This window comes from Columba livia, chromosome 2 (assembly GCF_036013475.1).
Source record: "Columba livia isolate bColLiv1 breed racing homer chromosome 2, bColLiv1.pat.W.v2, whole genome shotgun sequence".
Lineage (NCBI taxonomy): Eukaryota > Metazoa > Chordata > Aves > Columbiformes > Columbidae > Columba > Columba livia.
Genome location: NC_088603.1, coordinates 141,190,291 through 141,214,284, shown reverse-complemented (window position 1 = coordinate 141,214,284; position 23,994 = coordinate 141,190,291). Strand labels below are relative to the sequence as shown.

At 42.1% G+C, this 23,994-nt stretch overlaps 2 protein-coding genes across 2 annotated transcripts; one reads left to right on the top strand and one right to left on the bottom strand.

Moving 5' to 3' along the window:
- The first annotated feature begins 3 nt into the window (after positions 1–3).
- SLC25A32 (solute carrier family 25 member 32) lies at positions 4–17,426 on the top strand. Its single transcript, XM_065054226.1, has 7 exons — positions 4–260; positions 3,612–3,762; positions 4,924–5,009; positions 6,111–6,271; positions 11,679–11,792; positions 12,337–12,482; positions 14,152–17,426. Exons 1-7 carry the CDS (start codon positions 92–94, stop codon positions 14,285–14,287), a joined length of 963 nt encoding a protein of 320 aa, XP_064910298.1. The 5' UTR covers positions 4–91; the 3' UTR covers positions 14,288–17,426.
- CTHRC1 (collagen triple helix repeat containing 1) lies at positions 15,290–23,994 on the bottom strand. The gene is made up of 4 exons (XM_065054225.1): positions 23,574–23,994; positions 20,251–20,472; positions 19,047–19,263; positions 15,290–17,862 (listed from the first exon to the last, which is right to left on the bottom strand). Exons 1-4 carry the CDS (start codon positions 23,889–23,891, stop codon positions 17,720–17,722), a joined length of 900 nt encoding a protein of 299 aa, XP_064910297.1. The 5' UTR covers positions 23,892–23,994; the 3' UTR covers positions 15,290–17,719.

The window sequence follows — 23,994 nt, the reverse complement described above, 5'->3', positions numbered from 1 at the left end:
CCGGGCGCGCTGTTCTCGCGAGACCCCGCTGGCCGGGCCCGGCCGTCAGCCCCGCCCCCCGCTGGCCCGCGCGCCGCCGCCGCCGGTGTCGATGACGATGAGCGCCCCGGGGCCCGCGTGCGCCGTGGAGGCGCCGGCGTCGCGCGCGCGGTCCGTGCTGCGGCACGTGCAGCTGGAGAACCTGGCCGCCGGGCTGAGCGGCGGCGTCGTGTCCACCCTGGTGCTGCACCCGCTCGACCTGGTCAAGATCCGCTTCGCAGGTGAGGCCGGGACGGGCCGCGGGCTCTGCTGGCTCCCGGAGGTCCCCGCGGGGCCGGGACGGGGTGTGCGCCGCCAGGGAAGCCCCCGAGCCCGTCCCCTGCCCCGGCTTGCGGCTGCGCGGACAGCGGGCGTTCTGCCCGGCACGACCCTGGCGCAGCTCCCCCGCTCCCAGCCAGAGCCCCAGCGGCGGTCACCTGAGGAGAGCGCAGCCCGGCGAACCTGCGCGGGTCTGCCCCGGGCCGTGTGCCGGGACTCGGCCCCTGGCACTGCTGGAACGAACGGGCCGAAAGGGGCGGCCTCGTGTTCCTTTGCCTTCTATCCCAAACCGTGAACTCCCTGTCATTTCTAGGGTCTATACAATGTGCCGTGTGCCTCGGGCTGTTTTCAGGTGAAACAGAGAGCCTGCCAGGCTTTCCCCTCTGTTCCATGACCACCAGTGCCACAGGACACAGCAAGATTGCCTGGTTTTAACAGTCGGATTGCCTCAAGCCAGTGTACAAAGTTCACCTTGGTGCCAAAGATTTTAAGCACTCGAAGCGTAACAAGAGTTTTATGATAAACTTGATTATTAACAGTAGTGGCATTGCTTTGCAGAGAACTCTAACTTCTTTATTTTTCCAGAGCAGAGCATGTCAGCTTCTCCCTATTGATTTTGCTGTTAATATGAGAAAAATGTTGCCTTTTTATCATGTTCTCTTTTATAGAATTTGAAACGTTTTGCTGTTATCTTTGGATTGTTATTTTAAATGGATGCATGGGTGTTCAAGGTACCAAAACCAGTGAACAGTCACAGAGAAGTTTTTTCAAAATTTAAAGCATTTCATTTCCCAACAGGCTATTTGTGAAGTTGGATTTTATTGTGTATTCTCACGTGGGCACATCCTAGGCTGTGTTATGAAGAGCATAGCTGAGAGAAGTGCTCCTTTCTCTCTTTTTGGCGCTTGTAAGACCACATCTGAGGTATTGTATCTAGTTTGGGTCTCCCCAGACCGATGAAGACATTGACATACTGGTGTGATTCCAGTGGAGGCCACCAGACTGGTGAAGGGGCTGGAGCCTGTGACATGGGAGGGCAGGCTGACAGAGCAGGATCGGTTTAGCCTCGGGAACAGAAGGCTGGGGGGATATTATTGCAGTCTGTGACTATGGGACTGGAGGACACAAAGAAGGTGAATAGTTGTAGGGCAAGAGGGAACACGCACAAATTATTTATTAGGAAGAAGAATTTTTACCATGAGAGTGGTCAAATACTGGCAGAGGTTACTCAGAGAGGCTGTAATCTCTTCAGCCTCGGAAATGTTCAGGAACCAAATGGATATGTCTCTGTGTAACCTCAACTAATCAGAGCTTTTGAGCCGGAGGTTGGGTTTGATGACTTCTGGAGTTGACTGCCAGGCTAAATTACACTGTGATTCTGTATGATGGTTTCAGTTTTCTTCCCAATTTCCATCTGTTAGGTTCTGGTTGGACTCACCAACATTCATGGCTTTTTTTACAAAACTTTTTTCTGAGTCCTTGCGATCTGATCCCCATCTTTTAACAGAATAGCTCACGTGTTGGTTTTTGTTACCTGCAAAATACACCTATTGCCACAGGAGAAAATAATGTGCTGATATGCACTGAGTTTAGATGTCATTTAAGGATGTAGACTCTTCCTCCTTGCTCCATATGAATGTGGTTAACCGCCCTTTCCATTGTTTGAGGCCACACTAGCATGTTTTTGAACGATACCTAAGTTCTTTGCTAGTACTCCAATGTTAAACTTATTCTGCCTTATCTCCAGGCTATACAGAGAGAGAAGGATAATTTCACATGCTTGCTTGGATGGAAAAGAATGATTTGTCTTCAACCAGGAAATAAGGGCTGAGATCAGAAACTGATGTTGTGAAGATTCTCAGCAGCATCCTTGGCAGACAGACTTGTATTCATATGTCTTATTTCCCACATTCTTTAATATGTTTTAAAACCTTATTCAGTGGCAGCATGGTAGATTCAGAAAGGTCTCACAATGATCATTCAGTAGGTAGAAGAGAGGCATTTAATTTGTGTTCAAGTTTTGAGTGACTGTCAAGGTGTTGGTGTTTTTGTGACAATGTGCTCAGAAGAAGCATTTTGTCTTGAGTCCCGAAGTCATGACATGTAGTACTGTACACAAAGGAGAATCAATAATAAATGTGGCACTGAACAGAAAACATCTGAAATTCATGATTACCAGGGTTAATCTTGGTGGGTACACATAAACTATGCTGACTTTAAAACTTTAAGATTAATTTTCAGTAAAACCGCAATCTAGCCGTATGTCTACGTTAAGAATGAAAGCTGCTGCTATGCTGGCATCATAGACTAAGTTAGTTCAGAAGAGATCTATGGAGTTCACCCTCTGCTTAGATCGGATTGCTCAGGGTCTCATCTGCTGGAGTTCCAAGTAGCTTCAAAGATGCCTTTTCCAGTAATTAACCACTCTGACGGAGAAAAGGCTCTGGTCAGAATTCTCTCTGTGCCAGCTTGTGTCTGTTACCTCTTTTCATCTCACCATGTGCTACGTCATGTGTGTGATCAGTAACCAACTTCCACTCTTGCTGTTACGGTAGCAGCAATAGTAGTTACCACTGTAAGCTGCATGAATATCTGTGTTCTGAATGAAATCTTTCAAACAAAAACTTGCATTTTAAAATCTTTTTGACAGTGATCTTTTCTGAATATTTAGAAAATAAGCTGTTTGGTTATTGGGTGGGAAAACATTTGGTGTTACACTGCAGATCCGTTCAATGAGAATAGAAGGAGAACACAGGAATTTTTGATGGAAATAACTTTGAGCATTTGTTAAAAACTGACTTTGCAATCAGTAAGACATGACCCATTGAAAATACTTGGATCTTAGAAGAACATTTTAAAGAGGAGGAGTTGTTACTTGGGGCTTGTCTAAACTCCTTACAGAAATGTGTTGTCAAAGACCCCACATGTCTCAGTTGAAATATGATGCAAAATAGCTGGTGTGCTAAAAAAGAGACAAAATCTTCAATTCAAAGCTGCTGCTCACTAAAAATGTGTAGCAGTGAAGTTAGTTAGCCTTGTCAGATTGATGGGAACTTTATTTTTGCAGGACTTAAAAGTTCTTTTTCTCTTTTTTTGTTACTTTTTCCCCTTTTTTTTTCCTTAATGTTCTTTACCTCTATACTTATGAAGCTGTAAACCCCAACTCTTTCATACTTTTAAAACGCAGTTGATCAGTTAGGTTTCATGTTTGTTTGCAGCTTGCTTTGGAGGCTATGTACTTTTGTGGTGGCTTTTACACAGCCAAACTTCATGCTTCCTGAAATGTTTTTCTGTTTAATTTCTTTCTTCCATAGTAAGTGATGGATTGGAACTGCGTCCAAAATATAATGGGATTCTCCACTGTATGACCACTGTCTGGAAGCATGAAGGGCTACGAGGCCTATATCAAGGGGTAACTCCAAACATGTTGGGAGCAGGGGCTTCCTGGGGACTTTACTTTTTCTTGTAAGTAGAACGTAAAATGTGTCATATTGTGTGCAATGTGATGTTCAGATATACACTGCGTCTACTTTGGGGGTTATAAAAATCTACGAAGTGGCTGATAAACTTGTGTTTCTTTTAGTAAGTCCAGGTCTGTTACCCTTTAAATTGTGGTTTACTGTTTTTGAATTTAAGCAAGTTGAATCAGAGACCTGTTACTTTGTCAAGTACAGTGCATTCCCTTGATTCTGAAAAAACAATAAGGAACTTGAGAGATGGTGACATCATTCATGAAGAATCCTCTGAAAGTGCCAATACTCTGTGCTTAAAACCTCACAAAAAATAAAAACCTAAACTGATGTGTTAAGAATTAAAGAACACGATAAAGTTTTCTGCTAAAGCTGAATGTTTAACAGCTGGGCAAGGTGCTCGGCCATCTTGTCTAGACTGTGCTTTTGCCAAGAAAGGTTTGACCAGTGGATCCCTCTGGTCCCTTCCAACCTGGTATTCTATCATTCTGATTTTTAGTAGTGACAGTCAGTTCTTTAATTGTTTTTGCGAGTTAATGGGCTTTGCTAATAAAACCTGGTTTTCAGTACTCAATCTTTTCTACTTTATTAGCTGTGTAACTGTGACCTGATTTACTGCTGATCACTATTAATTGAATATGTTAGGAAAGAATTAGTTGGTATGCATATGCAAACCTCACCTGTCAGTTGTCTAGACTCTGTTATTGTTGGACCACAGTCCTCAAGCTTTGCTATAGGTTCCTATTGACATTTCAGCTCCTGTTGACAGTTTCTCAATCTGCAAAGACTGGAAACTGGATCAAGAGAAGAAAGTTCCATATATTTCTGAGCTAGAAGATAAGATACCTGTCACTGATACTCTCAATAAAAAGAAGGCAATCTAATAGTTTTTGTCTTAAAAGTTAATTCTTGAAATCAGATAGCTGCTTCAAGACAGTAATACTTTTTCAATTCAAATATGTATTGCCATAGTTCACTTTAAAGAGCTACCTGCTCAGAGATCAATAAATCAGCTAAACAAAGACAGTTTGATTAAATGTGTTTCAAAAGTTGTGTACTGCCTAATGTTTTCTGTAATCTTAAGACTTATTTTGGGCTTTTTTTAGTAATGTATGTTTGTTTTCACCTTTACCAAAATATGTTGTATGTTTTCCAGTTACAATGCCATCAAAGCTTACAAGAAGGAGGGGAAGCTGGAAACCCTCAGTGCAACTGAACACCTAGTGTCAGCTGCAGAGGCTGGTGAGTCTGAATGCAAAGAAAGTTGTTTGCCTCTAGCCTTTCCATATGCTGCTCCTGTGTCAGTGCTGCTTTTTCTTACAGGTGGCAAGTGTAAGTGTTCAGTCCAAATACAATCATTTATTGTCTGTAAATAAATTAATCATGTCTGAGGTCAATAGTTGGGTCACTGTGATCTTTCCAGTTTTGCTTAGAAGTATCAGTTGTCAAAATACCTTCTGACTTTGTTTTAATCATGTATAAGCATTTTCCTTATTAAGTACTATATTGAGTCCCAAAATATAACTATGAATCTGCTGCTAGCGGCTTGTTAACTCATAAAATGTTTAACTCATAGACCTGGAAAGGAGAAGGCTTATTGAAGTAAATATAATAAGTGAATTGGTCATTGGTCTTTGAAAATCTTTATCTATGGTCTAAGTTTTCTTGTAAATTAAAGATACAAAATAAAAATACAACTTCTATCAGTGAGACTTGTACTACGTTGTTTCTAACATACATTCTTGTACGTTCTGCGGTGTTGTGTTTAATCTAGGCCATTGAGAAGACTTTTTATTAGTTGTTGGAACATTCATTTAACGTTGAAATATAAGACATACTGTTTGGTGTGAAAAATAATAGTGGGTTATTTTACAACTGAGTTTTCAATAACCTATAAAGCTACAGCAGGCTGCTTCTATTAACCTGTCAAGATGATTAAGCGTATTTCTCATGACTGAGGTGTCCATTAGACAGTTGTATACGCCAAAAATAACTCAGATAATCAGGAGTATGTTAGGAAATTATATGTGTTTCCTATCTACTACAGATTACAGTACTGACTGTGGAAAGGTGAGGCAAAAAAAGTGCATACTAAGAATATGCAAAAAGTCATATGCTCTATAGAAGTACTCCCAGCGGCAGTGGTTTGGACATGGCTGTGAGCTTTGAAGGCAGAGGGAGAATGATGGGTGGGCATATGCTTCACCTGCTTTAAGTAATATGAGTACTCTCATAGGATAAGTAGTTTTGTCATTGTAGAAGCCCGTGTTACACTGGACTGAGCAAACTGGGACTAGCTTTGGAGTTGGCATAACAATCAATCTAACTTCCATCTGTTCTCAGGAGCCATGACTCTCTGTATTACGAACCCAATATGGGTAACGAAGACACGACTTGTGCTACAGTATAATGCTGGTATTGATCCATCAAAGCGCCAATACAGAGGAATGTTTGATGCTCTTATAAAGATATACAAGACGGAGGGCATACGTGGCTTATATAAGGTAATAAAGTTTAAGAAAAATTCCAGGATGGGCTGGCACCACTTAGTAGCGTGGTGGGGCTTGTAAATACTCATCTACAAAAAATAAAAAAGCAAGTCATTTTTTTGTGTTAGCTCACTTGTCTTTATTCTGTGAGTCTTCATTCCCACTAAAGAGCTGCAGCAAAAAGAAGAACAACTATTATACTGTTGAAATGTAGGAAGACACTGAAGGAACAGAGTGTTAAGTTTTATGACTAGGCCTTCTATTGGGTGATAATGCTGAAATGAAAGTAAACTACAAGCTGCTTTTTTATTTTTTTGGAGTCTTCCTATAATTAGAATTTGGATAAGGAGGGCAGCAATAGTGTAATCTATCTTGCTGCTAGTGCTTTCTTCCATTTCATCCCTTATCTCTGTCTTTTTGACATCTTGTGGAACATAACATATGGCTCAAGTAGTTGCTAATTTTTTCTTCCACAATGGACGGTTTCACAACTGCTCATTTGCCCTCTAGTTATTGAGGTCTGTAATCTTTCATCTCTAGATCCATAAAATTTGCAGACTTCTAAATATGGTCTGCATATGTGTGGGGTTTTTATTCCCTTTAATTTAGGGAAACAGATGGCAACTGGATTTGCACTTTTTGCCTCCTCCTTCCTTCAGGCCATGACATCAAGATGTGTTCATCAGTGCCTGGAAGGTGTGAAGAAGCCTATTTTAATTCAGTCTGGCTCTTCTTCTGCAAGTAATGCTTTAGAACAAGAACACTGTCTCTTAGGGATTGACCTGATTACTGAACATTAACTTTTTATTTGCAGTGAAAAGTATAATCCTTCCTATGCCGAAAGACTAGTTTGCCACATACTGGTGAACGCCAAATTCTGACACCAGGGACAAGGCATCTTACTTATTCCTAAATTGGAATTGTCAGGATTTCTGACTTGCTTGCCTGGATATCTGCTCTGTTCCACGTAGATAAGTTCTAATTTCTTGCATCTGTTAGGGTTTAAAATATCCTTCCATTGAGTTACTTTTCAGATTATTAATGCATGTAAGATGTGTTGCCTTTGGCACTAGACACTTCTTTGTAGTGTTAATCTGTAAGTGGGGAACTAAACCAGCTACTTCCTTTCAAAGTGCAAATTACTTGCTTAAGTCTGCAAAGAAGGTGACCTAAATAGGTCCTTAGTGACCTATATAACTATGCACACTGAGCAACTTTCATTTGACGTCAGGATTTTCTCAACCTTCTCTATACTGGGGAAAAAGACACCTCATCAGGTGGCTCTTTGACTTGTCCATACTTCATCCTTCCTCCTTTTTCTGGTTTTGAGGGAGTTTTCATTTTTTCTTTTTCTTGCTTTATTTGAAATTTGACAGCTAAAGTTTGTTAATTGCCATGGGTTGCAGGAGCTGTAGTGCATATGAATGTCTTATTTTTCCTCAAAATCTTAATTTCAGATAGAGTTCCTTATGGCAAATAAGGGCATCTTGGAGAATACCACAAGTTGGAAACAAAATCTGGAAGTAGTTTCTTTCTGATTAATTTTGAGATTAATCTTCTAAAGAATGGTATTTCTGTCTAAGCAATTCTGTGTCTTTCTCTGTGCTGCACAAGATGCTGTTAGTGGTCCAAGCAATTTCTTCCTGTCCTTTGGGGCACAAGGCTAGTAATGTCAGGATGCATCTGATCTTTCTAGCAGAGATCAAAGCTGTCTTTATTAGCTCTGTTGGGTATTGTTTGTTATGTCTTCGTACTTGTATATAGCAACATCCACTGAGCTTTGCCCATCTTGACTTCAGTTTAGTCCCAGGTTCTACAGAGAGACAGAGGTACAAGTAACTTGCACATAAAAGATGGTGTCATTTTTCATCATGATGGACTGAAGATGCGTAGGGAGACAACAACATACTTCCAGTGTCTTTCTGCACAAGTTTTCAGAGCAGGACGCTGATACTACTGGTCTTTGCACACTGAGAATCCAAATGAAGACAATGCTAAACAGATTACAAGAGGAATCTGCTGCATTGTTTCGAAGTGTAGCAGAAGCTGCTCTGTCATGAGCTTTCAAACACTTCAGGCAGTGATGTGAGTACCACATCACCAAATTAACCGTAATTCCCTTCTTTACTAAGAAGCACAGGCTTTCCATTGTACACATCTGCCTGTCTTCATTGTGATGGGCAACCTTTGAAACACTAGCCAACAGGATATTTTTCTCTTGTCCTGGATCTTTGGCACTTAACAGCTGTTTAAGCCAACTTTAAAATACAATTTTTTCCCATTGTCTGCTGTTCAGGATTATATGCTTTACCATTTCCATTTCTAATTATATATTTAATTCTATTATTCTAATCCTTCAAAAAATAATTCAAACAAGACATTTTTAAACAACCATTGATCCTGTCAAGCCCTCATGGCAAATATTTTCTAAAGATAGACTTGAATATTAAATTAAAAAAACCCAAACAGTTCATAGAGTGAAATGATTTTAACATTGGTCTTCACAGTCATATTGTAGATAAAAAATAAAATTCTATCAAATCTTGAGCAAGAAAATATTCTTGTGCAAAGTTGTAAGAATAAGAAAATAGAGTAGGAATATCTTTCAAGAACTTCCTCTGCCAAGTTATTTCATTACTGTGAAGAAATCAGTTTTGCTTTGAAACATTCTTCCATAAGTACATATTGTTTTCTATGATCAATGAAAGCCTGAGTCAGCTCTTATTTTACTAAGGTGCACTGGCCAACAGTTGCTTCAGTCCCTTTTGCGTTTTTTAATATTAGTGCAACATTAGAAGTCCTTCAGTCTTTGGAAGCTTTCCCCATCAGCAGAAGACTTAGAGCATGCTGGTACTCCTTTAGCAAGTATAATATCATCCCTAGATGCTATAGGACTCTTGGGTGCAAGTTATCCAAATCTGCTGGCTTAAATTTAAGAGTTCAGCGCTCTTAAATGTTGTTTAACATTCTTCTTTTGTTAGTGGGGAAAATATTACTTCATTCTCCTGTGATATGAAAATGTAATTCTAATTCTTTCCAAGCAGAGGGCAGTTATTTCCTCTTTTAACACTCTTACTGTTTAATCATGAGCAAATGTTTGTGAAGATTTTCCTATCATTATACATAAACTTCATACCATTCCTTGTTCTGCTGACCCAGAAAATTTTGTCTTTGATATTTTCTTTTTTTTTTTTTTTCTTCTATTCCTTCTCTTCAGTTTTTATATTACTGGTTATTTTTCTTTTCTGATCCAGGATTTCTGAGTTGTCCTTTTGCCTCTGTTGTTGCCCTGTGGCTTCAAACTCCACGAAATTCTATGACTCTGTATAGATGTTTGGTTTAATTCTACTTGTTCTCATTTGGGAAAGTGTTTTTTCTGGGACTTTAGCTAGCCCTTAGTGCATTTCATCAGTTCATGGTCACTGATAATTAGTTCATGACCATTCTTTTCTCACAGGAGAAGAAATTCATCCTCATTTATCAGAAAGATCCTAAAAATCACTTACTCTATTACTGTGCTATCCTAAACTTAAGGAATCTATAACATCTAGAGAGCTGATTTCTGAGGTGGTAGAAGCTCTGTGCAAATTTTATGCCTGCTGTTTAGTTGTTTCGTTTTTTTTTCTGCAAGTTAGGAGTTCATGAAGTAATTTATTGGGTTTTTTCCTGTTAAAATAGACATTCCAAAGGACTTTTACCAGGGTCCCTTCTCTTTTTCTTATCCTTCTTCAGGGTCTTAGCAGCATATTGATAGGTCTTTATTCAACATTCTGGGCTTCCAATTTAGTCCAATACCGAGTTTTATGTCTTGACACATCTTTTAATTTCTCTGTTTTACCTGAATGGATCATGGGAAATAAGATAAAACTGAATACTTTTAACCCACATTTTGATCACTTGCTCCATAATAATTGTCCCTTTGCAACAGTTTTCAGCAAGCGTTTGTCTCCTTTAAGTAATTTCTGGCCAAGATTAATTCTCCATTTATTTGTATTTTTCCAGTGTAAGTGACCAACTCTTCAAAAAGAGAATTAGTGCTTCTCAGAACCCATGCAGCTGTCAGCTCATTTTCAACTGAGCTATTCCTGCTCCTGAAGGAGTTCCTGCCTTCTCTTTCTTGTTGAGACACTTCAGAAAACACCTGTCTTCCCCTTCACTTCAACTTTTTTGTAGGAAAAGGTTTCTATATGTTTTCATATTATACTCTTACTGTCCATTACTGCTTCTTATAAATGGGTACCATTTCCCAATCTGCTTCGTTTCACCTTTGGCCACCTCTGCTGGGCTGCCTTGGGATATGCTCTGAGCAGTGTGAGGAATGCACTCAAACTGATCTGAATCTTAGATTTATTTCATAGAATCATAGGATAATTTTGGTTGGAAGACAACCTCAGAATCATCAAGTCCAACCATAACCTGATACTGCTTCTAAACCTTGCCCCTAAGAACCTCATCTATAAATCTTATAAACACCTTCAGGGATGGTGACACAATCGCTTCCCTGGGCAGCCTTTTCCAATGCCTGACAGCCCTTTCAGTGAAGAATTTTTTCCTAATGTCCAATCTGAGCCTCTCCTGGTGCAACTTGAGGCCATTTCTTCTTGTCCTATCAGTTGCTACTTGGGAGAAGAGACCAACCCCCTCCATGCTACAACCTCCTTTCAGGTAGCTGTAGACAGCAATAGGGTCTCCCCTCAGCCTCCTTTTCTCCAGGCTGAACAGCCCCAGTTCCCTCAGCTGCTCCTCATCAGACTCATGCTCCAGGCCCCTCAGCAGCTTCGTCACCCTCCTCTACACTCTCTGTAGTACCTCAATGTCTTTCTTGTAGTGAAGGGCCCAAAACTGAACACAGGATTTGAGAGTCTTTAATGTAGATCGTCTATAAGTCCATATACACACACACACATACATACCTATCTCCAGGACTTTATCACAATCATTTTTTGTACCTCTGCTCCTGATAGCCCTCCTCACTGAAGTGACACCAGCTTCTGTCATTGCCTTACCAGACTCATGTTGGGACCAAACAGCATAATGCCAGTCCCTGGAAAGGGGCAGGCACTGAGCAGCACATTTGCAAGACTGTAGTTTGATCTGTGTTCTTACGATCTGATCCATGTTACCAGCTTTGCTTGTGCTCTGTGAGGTGGAGGGCCTAGGCCGCTTGTTTTATCTTGCTCGCTCATTAGATGTCTTTACCCTGTAGGTCATTTGGAGAAAAGTAACATTTATTACACTTCTGTGTGATGCCTACTAGTAAGAATAGGAACCCAGGATGGGCTTTGAGGCATACCACCCAGTAAATGTGTGCTGTCACAATTTGTAAAGTAATGGTGGACATATGTGTGTGTCAGCTGAGCTCTTTCAAGTTATGTAGTTCTTGTGGGTTGCTGTTTAACCTTGTTTTATTCCTTTTTTTTAGGGATTTGTGCCTGGTCTGTTTGGTACTTCACATGGAGCACTTCAGTTCATGGCATATGAGGATTTGAAACTGAGATACAACAATTATAGAAACAGAGTATCAGATACAAAACTGGTAAGATCAGTGAGGAGAAAAATGTGTTGTTGCATGTGAACAAGTGGAAATTCATTCCATTTGTCTAGGTCATAAAACAGCCACATTTACAAAGTATTTATACACTAATTGGAATGTAGAATATACAGAGGGAAATAATGCTTTTTCACAACTAGTTAGTGCTGTTTTCTTGTAGGGAAACCAACTTCTTGTTTTGGCAAGTGTTTTGAGGATTTTAGAGAGAGGAATGATTTTTTTGTTGTACTTGTAGAATCCGTGGGGATAGTCTTAATCACTTACATGGAAAACTGGTCAGGTGCAAGTTGGACAAAGCCAGTTACTTTTGAAAGTGTTTCACTTGTTAGGAATGAGAGGGCACAACACAATTTACAATTAGTTGACTGTAGCACTGTATAAATGTTGCCATTTTTTAAATGTGTGTGTTACAAAAGGAAAACGTCTGGAGTATTTTTTAGTTCAACACTGGAAAATCAAATAGGATTTTAGGAAACTGTCTAATTTAAACTATACTTAAGGCAAGCCTGGTAATTTTTGTTGCTTTTAGAACACTGTGGAATACATAATGATGGCAGCTGTATCCAAAATATTCGCTGTGTCAGCAACATATCCCTATCAAGTTGTACGAGCTCGTCTTCAAGATCAGCATAATACATATTCTGGTGTGTTTGATGTGATCGGCAGGACATGGAGGTAGGCATGCAAAATTAAAAGCTTACGTCTTCGAAAGTGAGTCTTACAGAATCAGAACTCCCATGCTGCTGACTTGCAGAACCAGTGCAGCCTGAAGCAAATAAACTGTTAGCTGAACGAAGTTGTTTTGTGCAAGATGCCACTGATAGCAATAATCTAAGGACAAAGGAGGAGATAGGAGAGGGTCAACGCTAGCCTGCGCGCTTCTGTTGTTTGTTCTGCCGCCTTCCTCTCTTCCCCAACAAATCTCACAGGTTAAAAAGTAACATTGAGTTGGCCATTTTGAGGCTCTTAAACAGTGAACTCTCACTTTAGATCATCACATACACAGGGGAGTTGTGCTGCTGGGGGTTGTGGCTAATCCAGTTTCCTGGCAGGAGGAAGGGAGTTAGCCGGAGCTGTTCACACTGATGTCCTGGGTTACCCTGGGGCCAGGCTCCATTTGTAGTTTAGTCCCAGCATCCTGTGGGGCCTTCAGAGAACTGTTACCTCAGACCTGTGCCTATCTTCTCATAAACCTCTTCCCTCAGCTCCAGAAAGCACATTAGAGTTTTAACACAGAATTCTGTAGTTAGTAAGCTTGGCCACCTTAGCAGTATGCAACCAGTATTAAGCTTCCTTTGAATAATATTTCTGGGCTGCAGCATATTGCTAGAGAGCCATGCCTGGGTTGGCTAACTCCTGGGGTATTAAGAGGTGCCACCGAAATGAGGGAAAGGGGCTGTGTTGTTCCAGGACCTCTGGTTCAAGAGACAGTACAACCATCAAAATGAAAATTGCTCTGGTCCCTCAGCACTGTGCCTTTCAGTGCTGCAGTCCATAGGAAGGCTTATTAGCTCTGATACAAAGTGTGAATGTATACAGCCATTCTGGGGCCACTGCTGTGCTCATTAGGAAACAAATGCAACTGGAGCCCTAGGGAGGGTAGTGGAAACCGCACCCAAGCGCACTCCAGGACCTGTGTTAAGTGTACTCACTGCTCCAGGTGGCCTAGGCCCCTGTGGGGCTGGAAAACAGGGAGCTGAGAGTAAAAGTCTTGGAAAATTCTAACATGAATACTCTGATTCCAAGTGGGAGAAGTTAGATTCTCATTTATTGGCCCATAGAATCAAAAGGTGCTTTACTTCTCTGAACATAAATGGTGACTTTCCTTAGGTACGTTGACCCTCAGCTCACTTGCTGTTACATGACCCAAAACCACCAAGTCTTTCAGCCTTGCTGTCTTCAGTGAGATTAAATCTATAAATGCTTTTTGTAACAGGCTACAGAAATTTTAAATTATTTTAATCCGTTCTTGTTGCATGAAGAAAGATAGTAAATTGCCTCCTACTTAGATGATACAAAACCAAACCAAACCAAACAAAAAAACACCAAACAAACAAAAACAAACCACAAAAAAAAACCAAAACACCACCAAAACCCACCACCCAAGCCCTAGGCTAAGTACCTGACCCACAGAATACCTTTGTATGTTTACAAGAGAAGAGAAGGTTTGATATATTACGGCTCTTTAAACACACTAGTAAGAAATAATTCTGAAATTGTTATTTCTGACCTGAAGTACTTCTCTTAGTGAGAGCATAAGAAGAAAAATGCCAGGCTTTGTTTTATGTCTGATTTCTATTGAAAGACAGTGATTAAAACTAAATGTTCTTCTGTGTCTTTAAAGGAAAGAAGGAATTCACGGATTTTACAAAGGAATTGTCCCCAATGTGATCAGAGTGACTCCTGCCTGCTGTATTACCTTTGTTGTTTATGAAAACGTGTCTGGTTTTTTACTTGGGTTTAGAAAAGGAAATAATTAAAGGTATGAGCTTGTGTTCATAAGGAATATATCATTTATTTTTTATATTTATGATCTGCGAGAGATTTAGTTCAGCAGTATTTTTTGACACTCTGAATTCATCTAGTATTTTGAGTAAAGAACCTGGAGATAGTAAAACCCTGCCAGCATCTCTTCTGCTGAATGTTCCTGCATTGCTGCCTTCCCTCTGAATCAGCTGTGTCTGCTTGCACCAGATGTCTCCGCAACTGTGAAATAATAGCACTGTGACTGGGTGAAGGCAGCTGTGCAGCAATTCAGCTCATCCTGGCCTGCCTGGAATATCGGACTAATCTGTTTTGACACATCTCAAGATAACAGTTGGTCAGATTCTGCCCTACAGAAGTGGAAAACTTCATGTAAAAGCAACTCTGGGGGCTGTCGAAACTTTTTAAATTCTGAGTCTTATGAAGAAAGTATGTAATTGTTTACAGCAGTGTCTTCTGAATTAACCTCTGTGTTATTTGTCAGATTTTAGAATATGGAATGCTCCAAATTCCATTGCTCATCCAACACAAAAATGCTGCCTCAGTGGGGTGCAGTTTGGAAACTCAAATCGTTTTGTAAAACAGCTGTCCATTCTTGGGTTTGAATAATTGCCAATCTGATGAAACCCTGTTCTTGTCTCATACCAGGACTGACTTGCATTGTGGTTTTTGGTTTGCTTTGAGGACCAGACCAAAGTGTATGTTGTGTGCATTGCTGGCCACTTATTTTCTCCCTCTTCCCTGCCTGCCCTCTCCCAGTCTCTGTCTCTCTCCCTCCCTCTCTCTCTGTGAGACTCCATCTCCATTACTGATACATCTGACCAAATACTACTAAGTAAATGCATATTTGCAAGTAGGCTTACATTTTAAAAACATGGGTTTTTTCTAATAATCCCATAGTGATGCAATTTTCTAACCACTGTGATAACAAATAAGAGCATGCTTACTTTCAATAATATTCTCTGGAAAAAAATAAAATCCATAAGCAGTCTAAAAAATATTGTGCACAGGACTTTATTAAAAAAAAATCCATGAATGTCTTTTCATTTGATTCGAGGAAAGGGCTGTAGGAATATATTGATTGCTAACATAGCGATAAACTAAATTACAGTACACCTCAGTAAATTTGTTCGTTTGCATACCAATAATTGCAGTCAAGGACATGTACTTTTTGGAGGTCTGGGTTTGTTTAGTTCTTCTTTAAGAAAATACATTACTGGCCATAACATCCGCCTTCTGTTTTTAGTAGGAAGGTATTAAATATCTAGAAAGTATCACGTAACTAAGGAGGACATAAATTAGCAAGCATTCAACAGCTAGGGGGAAATAATCAGTTTCATAAGGAGCAGAGAATAGTATCCAGCAAAACACCTGAATAATCACTTAGAGAAGCTTCCTGTTTAACAGAAGGCTAACCTAAAGCAGAAATAAGGCTTTTTAAATAAAATGTTAACAGATCAGCAAATTGATTTCAGTTTTACATTAAAATCTGGAAGACTGAAGAAACTGCTCAATATTTTGAATCTTAATTCAGCAATCCACTTGCTTGTTTATGTTGATACTATTGCCGCATACTACATTTTGTATATTCTTTATTAATAATTTACACTTTCTCCTCCACGATCCCATCTCCTATGTGGATAGAGTTGGTAATCTCATCTGAAAAGGGCATGTGGCCGTTCTGGCTGGCTTTGGTTTTTGTTATGGAAGCTTCCATGGGTATTTAGCTGACAATCAAATTTGCTGAAGTTTACCATGCAAATTACTGTACAGGTCCCCAACAGCTACTAAATTCTTCTGCCTTTGGAGGGTGTTTACTTGGTTTTGTGTGTTTTCTAGTACACAACATGAATGTAATGGAACACTGAGTTAACTCTTGCCACCCATGGTCCAAAAAATATTGTGAAGACATATCAATAAATCATAAGAAAGGAATAAAAGCTGTGCACTTACTACCCTGGATTAGTGTGCTCTAGGCCCAGAACAGGCTACTCGTGCTCCAAGATAGATGCAAAAGAGGCTGCAAGCATGCACACAGTCACTGTATGTTAACTGACATTCTGTAAAGTCACACCATAGCTTAGCTCATAGTAACTTGTTTGTGTTCAGATACCTTAAAACCCATCGTCCAAGCCAATAAAAACAGTACAGTTCTTCAGAGGCAAAACACCAGCTGTATAACTTGCTGGCTTGCAGCAATATCACACATAAGCTTGCAGCAGGGAAAGCCTGAAATCTTATAACTTGTTCAGAATAAAAGCTGATATTTAATACTAAATGGCTGAAATAAATGTCTTATCTGAGATGTAATTTTTTTCCTTTTAATTTATGAGAAGAGTGTAGATTTCTGCATGTTGTACATGCTTTTTCTTGTTTGTTGTTTTTATTTCATTAATGTAAAATCGATTTTGTAATAAAAACATGACTATTGTTTCCTTTTAGAATCTGTACAATTTTAAAAAATATTTATAATTTGTTGCATTTGGGAGAAAATACTTAGAAGGCTGAAGTTAGTGCTGTGCTGGCACGGCCACTGTTGTCACTTGTCCAGTCTGGAGGCTGCAGTCAAAGAGCTGTGACATTCTTTCACTTTACCTGAACACTTTTTGAACACCAAGGCATTTCAACCTGCCTTATTTCTATACCTTCCAAACTATTTAATATAGCTAGCTTTTAATTAACACCAAAGTGATGGTATATATCTGAAAGGCTAAATCCACGACAATCATTTTACTGGAGCAATGAAGTTGTGTAACTGTAAAATTATTTATTTTCTGTGTGCTAATAGTGGAGACCAAATGTTTATACTGACATCCAGTCTGTCAAGGAGCAAAAAGAGGAAGGAGAGCTTAGATAGTCTATTTTTATGAGGTGTTTCACACTTGCACATCATCTAGGTCACAGTTAAGTCACCGGGAGTTTGTGGAGATACTTAAGACTAACAGCAGAGCATCCTATTCTGTAGTCAGGTTTACAGGAGTAGCTGTTATGTATGTTTTCTAAAGGCAAGACCTGAGTTTACTGTCTTAGAACTTTCTATGAAGTATTTTTAAAAAAACTGTATCATAACACCGTGTAAAATACCTTAAACAATTTGATGATCAATAAAATAGCCTGGATTTTTTTTTTGTAAAAGGTCTTATTTATTTGATACAAAAAGTTAACAGTTAAGTCTTAAAATGGTGGTGGTATATTTTCATACATCAAACAAGGAATTAAAAAAGTTAATGAACTTGTGTTTCATATTCTAAAATGATCATTACAAAAAGCCTCTGCAATGTACAAAAAAAGGCTAGACAAAGACTACAGATGCAAGAGTTTGGTGCCTTTCAGTCAAATACTTGCATCCAGCTCTATAGAAATAACTTCTGAAGAAAATTGTACAAAGTTTTTTTTAAAAGGGAGTGATTATAGAAAGGGAGATGAAGTTATTTTGGCAGTTCTTCAATGATGATTCGGGAGACTGAATTCCATCCAGTAGAAGCATCTCCCCGTGGATAATCTGAGCAAGTCCCAACCCAGATGGCAATATCCACCAAGCCGGCATTGATCCCTTCACACAGACCTTCCACTGGTTAAAGAGAAAAATCGGGTTACCTCGGCAGCCACAGCCGCGTTGTATTTCACAACTGAAGGTGGACACAAGCTCATGCTGTGCAGTTAGACCTGAACAGCATTTTTAGAAATAAAAACTGTTACTTAGAGATGTGGCAGCACAGGTTACAGAGGCATGCACTGCCTTTATCCATGCTACTGTTGACATCTGTGGCTGAACCTGAAGCACATCACAACCCACACGATGGCTACATGGGAGGTCTCTCTGCTTCTCTAAATGTCCACATTTACAAACTGGTAGCTGGGATACGGCTTCAATCCCACCCAGCCACCCTTTTAGCAGCGATGGGGAGGGGGCTGGGATACAGCCGTAACTCCCACAGCTCAGCCCTGAAAAGCTGGTTGCCACCCTGTAATCTTTTCCACTCCTAATTCACTGCTTCTGTACAAAGTTCGCCTACTTTTTTCCCCACTGGCACCACCAGTTGGAGGTGGGTTAATGAAGACAGATGGGTCCTACCCTCGATGAAAAAAACCCTATCATCCTATCTCTAGATGTTAGTTTTCATGCGGTCATGACATAGTACAGGGAAGAAAATGGAGGAAGAGTAGAGACTTGACATTAGCTGCCTTTTCCTAGTGTCACCTCCTTTTATGTTCAATTACTTCGCTAATTTGCCTTTTGCTTAGCAGTTGAATAATTGTTCCTAGATAGTTCACTTCAGAGGTACTTCTGTGCTGCACCTGAAATTATAGTATAAATTCCAGGAGGAATAAGCCTCATTTTATGCACAGATAATGCACAAATATCAGTATTCTAAGCCAGGATGATACTGTCTACTTGGCCGTAAGGCGTTTTCTCCATGTGCTAATACAGCACAGAATGTCCCTGGATTCATGTTGTAGCAGAGATCAGTAGAACTTTCTGGAGAGAAATCTCTACCATTTCAAAATTGCAGAATGTTAAGTACCATGAAAAATACCACGGTAATAAAGTACCACTTAATAAATAATTCCAATACTGTTACTATTGGTAGTTAACTGTGAGAAAGCAGAGTAAGAGCATGAAGTGTTGGCTGGACACTCGTCTGCCACTTCTTTCAGCCTCTGACTTTCTACGGCAGACTCTACGCTGCATTTGGTAATGAGATTTGCTACTGGCTTCTACTTCATCTCTTCCTGTGGGCTTGGCATACATACCTGAAGAAGTTCGGTGTATATTAATAGTAGAATTCAGCTCTGGGCTTCCTTGATCTAAATATATTATGGCTTCAATAGGAAGTGGCCCAGCACATTCTGCTCCATTAAAAGTGAAGTACCAGCGCTGACAACAGGCAGTTTTGCATTTCAGCCGAAGCGATCCGCTGAAGAGGACGCGGAGAGCACTGTTCGAGCGCATCTTTGTAAACGTACATTCCTAAGAGGAGACAAAAATGCTTTGGTAGCAACCTCTGGTTTTGAACCTATTTCCTATAACTGTTTTCAGAATGTTTTTTAGTCACTTCCCTCTGAAAGAAAAAGACAAAAATAGAGAAGAAGGAAAAAAAAAAACAAAGTAGAGGGTGGCAAATACAACCTGGATTTAAAAATTATCACAAGATTTGTGAGAGGCTTAAACCCTGATAAAAGCTCCACAACTGAAAAACACTTTCGGGTTTTGAAGAAGTTGTTATTCTGTCTCCAGAATGCTGATTGATAGAAAGCTAGGGACAGTTCTGGAAGTACAAGGCGGTGAGAAATGTCTACTCAAAAAAGTTGATTTTCCCTCTAGCCACAGCAATAGCAGTTACACTTCTCTAGCCAGTCTGGGCATTGCTTCATAGCTGGAATTTCTTCCTCTCTTCTAGGCTTGCAGCATTGTGTTTGTTTTACTCAGGGTTGCAGTGAGGACAGATTGTTTGGGTTAATCAGGGAAACACTTGGTAATTCTGCTCCTGAACAACATTGATCCTTTTTGCAGCAGCACCCTGCAACTGAGTTTCAGTGAATGACCACTTTGAAGCAGGAGTTACAAAGACAGGTACAGTTAACAGATTAAAGTAGTACATCTCTACTGTTCCTTATGACTGAAACGGCAAAAGCCTTGCCCTGTTTTGGGCAAGCCTGAGGTACTTTTTTGGTAATGTGACTTTCAACCTTACAGTCACAGATCTAGTCTTCTAAAAGTACTCTTACACCAGCCACAACATTCTTTTGAAACACTATTACAGAAATGAAACGGGCACATAGCTGTGGAACACAGCTGACATGAATTCAAAGTAGCTAAACCTTTGAGAAGTTCACCCTTATATGCAGATAAAGGCTCCAATAGAAAATCTGTGCAATTGGTGCTCCCCAGCCGAAAGAGGCAGATGTAGAGCCTGCCGTGCTGGTGGAGCACAGCATCCAGGCAGAGCTCACTTACCGCTATCTTCCCAAGATCGATGCCGTAATTAAGCGCACTCCACGAACACTGCTTGAAGTTGGGCGTCCAGGACTCCTCGATGCTCTCGCGCATGCACTCGCCCTTCTCCCCCTTCAGCCCGTCCCGTCCCGGGATCCCAGGCGTCCCGGGGATCCCGTTGGCTCCCGGGTTCCCATCCCGACCAGGAACGCCACTGGGGCCTTGCAAGCACATGCCGTTGTACTGAAACACAGAACAGATCTTGCTGCTTCCGTCCATTAGCTCCAAGGCTGACCAAGTTAAGCACAAACAACAACAATGAAACACAAAAACCCCCTCCTGTGACGGAAACTAATGGGCTGTTTCTGGAGCACCACGAAAGTGGTGAAAAAGGAAAAATAATTCAAAGATAAGCAGTTGCAGCAGAATTTCCTGTAAATTAAGATGCCAATTATTTTATGAAAAGGTGCATGAATCATAGAATTAAAAATTTTTCTAGTCTAAGGATTAAAACCTATTGGAAAACCTCAGAAGACTCAAAACATTCCAATTCAGGAAAAAAAAAAAAGTTGTATATTAATAGTTACTTTCTCCTAACACACCATGGCTTGTGTAACTGTCACAGCTAATAAGCTTGCTTTTTTTTTCCCCTTTTTTTAAAGGAGAGAAACTTTCGGTTTTCACAGACAGTGGAGGTTAGCTCCGGTTTTCTTCTGTCACCACTCCTCTGGGACAGTACCACGTCACGATAGTCAAGCCACACGAGTCAGACTCCAGGACACACGCAGTGTGTCAGCGTTGATGTAGATGTGGGAAGCTACACCCTGGAATAACCCTGAGCTCGGGATCCCTGTTCACAGCAGTGGGAGGACAGCACAGCAACATTTTCCCTAGCACCACACTCTTAGGAATGGTCAAATGCTGCTCTCCCCAACAACACGTAAACACATGTTGCCTTCATACCTTATGAGATCTGGGCTTCTCCTCCTTGGAGAGCAGGTTTGTGCAGCCCACAGCTCCTTCCCCAGCAGCACGAGCGCTGGATGCCGGGGGAGCACCCATGTGTGGAGCTGGCAGAGCAGGAACAGAAACCTGGAGCAGAAGCCCACAGGGGCTGGTGGTGGCCAGGCTTTGACTCCAAATGCTCTTTCCCATCTAATGACTGAATGTTTCCTCCAGTCTTCATCCCAAATCCTCACCAATAGCTATACTCCTCTCTTCCTCTTTTCTCACATCTATTTCTCTAATCCCTGTTAAACCACCTAATCGCCATCCGTTTCAAAAAGAAACGATCATGCAGCTCTTTCCCCTCCTGCAAGCCATGCCACTATCTGTACCACAGGAGCTGTAAGCTACAGCCCCTGCCCTCTCTCCTCTATCAGACTCATGAACTTTCTTCATCTGGGGTTGTTCCTTCTCCTGTGCTTTGATGCAATAAAACAGAATGGGCATCAGAGGCTCAGCTGGGGCCACTCTATAAATAAAATCAGTAACTATATAAGAAGTAAGACAAACTAAAGAACGCTGCCATTCCTTTACTATTTTCACCAAAGAAAACACTGTTGGCAAGTGGAACTAGTGGGATATCACAATCAAGAAGGCCATGTTCAAAAATAGTTAGCTGGAGAGAAGACTGCTTGGCAAAGCACACACCAACCGAGGGACCCTGAGAATGATGCAAAGACATTTCTGTTTCACACAGCCCTGGTTATCTGCTTTTGCTGTTATTTTCCCATTGGACTCCATCTGTAAGAGTGACTGGTCTGGTTTTTGCACATAGTTACTCACCACAGAAATCACGCAGCCATGGAAATGGGCAAGAGCTGGGGGTGGCCAAACCTCAGATGTGCTGTCTCGCTGTCGCCCCCAGTCCGGAGGTGCATCACAAGAGGCCACCCAGAGCTGCATTGCCTCCTTCCAGAGAGAGCAGCTGAGCCATTGCACACCAAAAAAAAATGATGTGAGTGGAAGAATTACCTGTGCTTCAGGCTTCACTCCAACTAAGTTCATCTACGCCTGCCAAATCAAATCTTTTTCATGCTTTCTTGAGCTGGAAATGCATAAAACATCTTTCAATAGGAAAACGCCTGCTGAAGGCAGGATCCCCTCTTGGGCAAGCCCTCAGTCTGCCCTGGAAGGGCTTTAACTGAAGCCATCTGTACAACCAGTCTGTGCCCAACTCGACTGCCATCTATTTACCTGCACTTTGTTGCCCACTCTGCCACACCTGAAAGCACAAAGCAATTGCAGAGGAATGCCCTGTACAAAGGACCCTAAAACACCACTCCAACAGAAAAGAGAAGCTCCTCCATGTGTGCAGACTCTTTATTCTCAATGCAATTAAATTTCCTCAGCAAAAGTGGAAGGGTAATGAGTGGTGAGAAAGGGAAGGAGCTTTGCCACCCGTGGTGCTTCCAGCACATCACTTGGGGGATCTCTCTGGAGATCGTGGAAGAAATGGGCATGCCACTGATTTTCTATAGGAGGTGAATGGCAGTCCAGCAGCTCACAGAAATAGCTTCACATCTGCTTTCTGCATTCCAAGGACTGGAAAATCTCCCTCCTTTCTTCTATCCCTGAGATGGGATAGTCCCAACACATTCAGGTTTCCAGTTGCAATGGAATTGCAAACAGCGGTATGCAGTCCATGTGCCAAAGGGAATAATAAATTAATGCAGCTCCAAAGAAAAGCTGGTTCAGTAAGAGTGCAGATAACAGTTTTCACAGTATCTAATGGCTGCTAAAGGGCAGTCCTTTTATTTCTCTTTTTGTAGTCCATCATATATTCGTTAGCCTTTTAGGAACTAAACTGCATTCACTACTTCTGTTGCAGGCGCTGTGAGACTCCCGCGTTGCCCCGGCACTCTGCAGAGGGCAGGAACCAGCTCACAGTGCAGCCTTTATCCCCCGGCCCGGCCTCGCTCCGCCGGGCGGACACGACGGGGCGCGGAGCCCGCGGCGGCTCGACCGCAAACCCCACAGACTCTGACTCGAGCAGGAAAACACGAAGACACCCACCCAGCCGCCGAAAACCAGCGGTTTCTGCCAAAGCCCGTCCAACCCCTTCTCAGCATTTTCCTGATTCAGCATAACCAGGGCGAAATTAAAAAAAAAAACAAGAGAGAACTCAAACGGCACAGGGCGAGCTCGGCGGTGCCCGGTCCCGAGCGGCCCGGCGCGGCAGCGAGGTGTTCCGAAAACCGGCCTTTTTTCGTAGTTTTGGTTTGGTTTGTTTTTTTTCCCTCGATCTTTGCAATAAAAGAGCCGCTCCTCCAGCCGCCCCCCCGCCCCGCACGGCGCCCCCGGCCGCCCCAGCCCCGCGCCCCGGCCCCCGCCGCTCTCACCACGTCCAGCACCTCCCGCTGCCGGAGCGCCTTCTGCTTCCCCTTGGGGCTCTCGGAGCCGCCGGCCGGCGGGGCCGCCGGCAGCAGCAGCGCCAGCAGCAGCAGCAACAGCAGCGGCGGGGCGCGGCGCATGGTGCGGGCGGGGGGCGCGGGATGCGCCGGGCAGGGGGAGGCGGCGGCGCAGGGGCCCCTGTCCGCCGCTCTGCGCGGCAGCGCGGGGATAAATGAGCCTTTCAGAGCGCGGAGCCCGAGCTCCCTCCCCGGGGAGGCCCGGAATTTCCATCCTGTAAGGGAGCGGGAACGTCCAGGCAGAGCCATCCCCCCGCAGCCATTGGCACGGGGGCCGGGGGGCTCCCGCCCCCTCGGGCCGGGCCCCGCGGAGCTGCCGCCGGGCGATGCCGGCAGCCCCGGGCCCCCGAGC

Coding starts and splice junctions, on each gene's coding strand:
- SLC25A32 (XM_065054226.1), top strand. CDS start 92: ATGACGATGAGCGCCCCGGGGCCCGCGTGCGCCGTGGAGGCGCCGGCG. Junction 261..3,611: donor GGTCAAGATCCGCTTCGCAG/GTGAGGCCGGGA, acceptor TTTCTTCCATAG/TAAGTGATGGATTGGAACTG. Junction 5,010..6,110: donor AGTGTCAGCTGCAGAGGCTG/GTGAGTCTGAAT, acceptor ATCTGTTCTCAG/GAGCCATGACTCTCTGTATT.
- CTHRC1 (XM_065054225.1), bottom strand. CDS start 23,891: ATGGCTCTGCCTGGACGTTCCCGCTCCCTTACAGGATGGAAATTCCGG. Junction 20,473..23,573: donor AGCGGGAGGTGCTGGACGTG/GTGAGAGCGGCG, acceptor TCTGTGTTTCAG/TACAACGGCATGTGCTTGCA. Junction 19,264..20,250: donor TCGATCTTGGGAAGATAGCG/GTAAGTGAGCTC, acceptor GTCTCCTCTTAG/GAATGTACGTTTACAAAGAT.